Raw genomic sequence first — 2,818 nt, forward strand, 5'->3', positions numbered from 1 at the left:
ATCTGCCACGTATTGGCCCAATGCATCAAATGATCTAAATCTCCCTGTAAGTCTCCAATATCTAATTGTCATCCGTAAACTTCAATATTTTGTTAGTCATTCCAGGGTCAATATCATTAATATAAATCACAAACAGCAGAGGACCCAGCACAGAGCCCTGAGGCACACTGTTTGTAACTGTGATCCAATCAGATCTAACTCTATTTATTACTACTCTCTGTTTTCTACTCTCCAGCCAATTTTCTATTCAATTTAATAACATTTTCCCCACACCCACAGCTTTAATTTTTGTAACAAGTCTTTTGTGAGGCACCTTATCATACACTTTCTGAAAATCAAGGTAAACCAAATCCACAGTATTTCCTTCATCAAAGAATGTCATAAGATTTGTTAAACATGATTTTCCCTTTGTGAAATCATGCTGGCACTTTGACACTATATCAAACTGCTTTAAGTGACTCTGCAATGCGTCTTTAATCACACTCTCCAAAACCTTTCCAACTACTGATGCAAGATTAAGTGGCCTGTAATTGCCTGGACAATGTTTATCACCTATATTGGACTAACATTAGCCAACTTCCAATCTTCTAATACTTTTCCACTACTCAATGACCTATAAAAAATATAAGCTAGCAGTTCACAAATAAAATCTTTAAGTTCCTTTAAAACTTGCTCTTTTTCAATTTTCTCACCACCCCTTACTGGTCACGAGTTTGAATCCCATTACCAAACATGTTCACCCTTTTCAGCCATGGAGGTGTTATAAAGTGACAGTCAATCCTACTTTTTGTTGGTAAAAAGAATAGTCCAAGAGTTGACAGTGGGACCAGGCCCATAAAGTGTTAGGGTATAGAAAATAGCAGATAAAATATAAAGTTTTACTAAAAAAATAACAACATGATATTCATTCAGGAAGTTATGAAAATAAAATCTGAAACAAAATCATGTTGTACTTGAACTAGACAGAGTCTGAGTCAGAGTGACTGAAGTAAATTCAGAGACAAATATTTCATAGAAATACTTTGTTAAAAGTTCTGATTTTTTGAATGAAAATACACTAGTAAATTCACTAGTAAATACACTAGTCAATCAACCAACCATACATACATAGGGTTAATATATAGCATAAATGATGTCCGACTTTGCTTAAACAGAATTTATGACAATTTTGAAATCACTAAAACATTACAGCTATGAGTGTGCCTACAAAGTTTTACAGGTTAAACAAAAATTAGATAACTTTTTGCAATCTGATGTCTAAAATCAAGAGAAAAATTTCAAGACTGATGTCCAACTCACCAGTTCCCTCCCACATTGCCAATTGCATTGAGCTCATGGCTAGTGCAGTGTTTGAAAAAAGACAACTGGCCAGTTTCTGCCTTAATGACATTTCACTGTAGCGAGGTTGGATGAAGAAGTAAGGAGTAAAGGTTAAAAAAAAATCATACCAGCTCCTGCTGCTGCAGAACTAGCTGAAAGTATACAAACAGTAAATGTTATATAACTGTTTACACTATCATAAGATCTCAGATTATGTTTTGCACTCAGTGAGAAATGAGTACAGTTGCTTTTATTAAAATAAGACATGCAATATCAAGAAGAAACTGCTTAGTTGTAATTTAAAAAAATTATTGATTCATTCTTAGTGTTCTTAAGAAACAAATTGTGACTCTGGATAAACAGGAACTACAAATGACTTTGTATATATTAGTAGCCTGCAAATGAACTAAATGTGTTTGTTTGGTTATACAATAATTCAACTTAAAACACAAAATATAACACCACTAAACAATTGTTTCAACCATGATATAAATTACACTTTAAATGTAGTACATGATAACTTGAGTATATAAATTGCTGGACAGGGTGGTCATTTATCACAAATATACTAGTTAACCCTATAGTTAGAGGTCAGAGGCCCGTGGCTATGCATTTGTTGACTTGCATTCAAAATTTTACTGAACTACTATTTTATGAATTTATGTCAATAAGTTTGGTATTGAATTGTAGAGTATAATTCAAATCTTAGTATAATGCATTAGCTAATTTCTTAATTTAAAAGTAAATATTAAAATAATGCAATTAAATATTGATTTTTGTGTGTCACATGGTATGTTGAATGCAGCACTGGTTCAAATTAGATGTTTGTGATGTCCAAATACAAAGTCTATAGTTTTGTATGAATTAGTAACTCAAATTACTGATATTGACAAGCTACAATATAAAATAAGAATCTCCTATCTTTTCTATTTGCTGAGATATCACTCATGTACTGAAACACACATAGTGGCCCCATCTCTTTCCATTTTTGGAAACACTTCCTTATGTACATGTACTTCTGTCTACGACATGTAAATAACCAATTGAAAGTTCAGAATATCCCCCTAGGGGCTTTGTCAGCCATTTTGAAGTATAATAATGTCAACTCTTTCTTCTGATACAAAATTTCAAGCTGTTGAGTCTTTCGTCAATTCGAAATTTCATATTTTTTTAGACCCAAATTCAACTTAGTTACAAAGTTTAATAAATCATAGTGGAATTCTATGGTAATAATGTAGTAATTTATGATTTTTAGTTATTTCAAGTGTATATATAAACCCTAAAAAAAATTATTTCATTTCACATCCTCCACATACGAAATTTTATAAGGCTTAGCAGCCTTTGTCAAGCAGCAACCGAGTACAAATTTCATAACTAGAAGAAATAATTGTTTGCTATACGTCTTTATTTACTTTTCTATGTTTTAAGAAAAATAACTTTAAGAACTTATTTGTAAATAGTAATAATGTAGTATATACATATATAATGTATTATAATT

General features: G+C 31.5%; 1 protein-coding gene across 1 annotated transcript in view; it reads right to left on the bottom strand.

The window, feature by feature from the left end:
• LOC106469275 (ATP-binding cassette sub-family A member 3-like) overlaps positions 1-2,818 on the bottom strand; it is a 72,732-nt gene that overhangs the window by 36,341 nt on the left and 33,573 nt on the right. Inside the window, exon 9 of the mRNA XM_022397748.1 lies at positions 1,300-1,468. Within this exon, the coding sequence (XP_022253456.1) occupies positions 1,300-1,468 (169 nt within the window). The remainder of the gene's footprint in view (positions 1-1,299; positions 1,469-2,818) is intronic.

The sequence above is a fragment of the Limulus polyphemus genome, unplaced genomic scaffold, assembly GCF_000517525.1.
Source record: "Limulus polyphemus unplaced genomic scaffold, Limulus_polyphemus-2.1.2 Scaffold3390, whole genome shotgun sequence".
Classification (NCBI taxonomy): domain Eukaryota; kingdom Metazoa; phylum Arthropoda; class Merostomata; order Xiphosura; family Limulidae; genus Limulus; species Limulus polyphemus.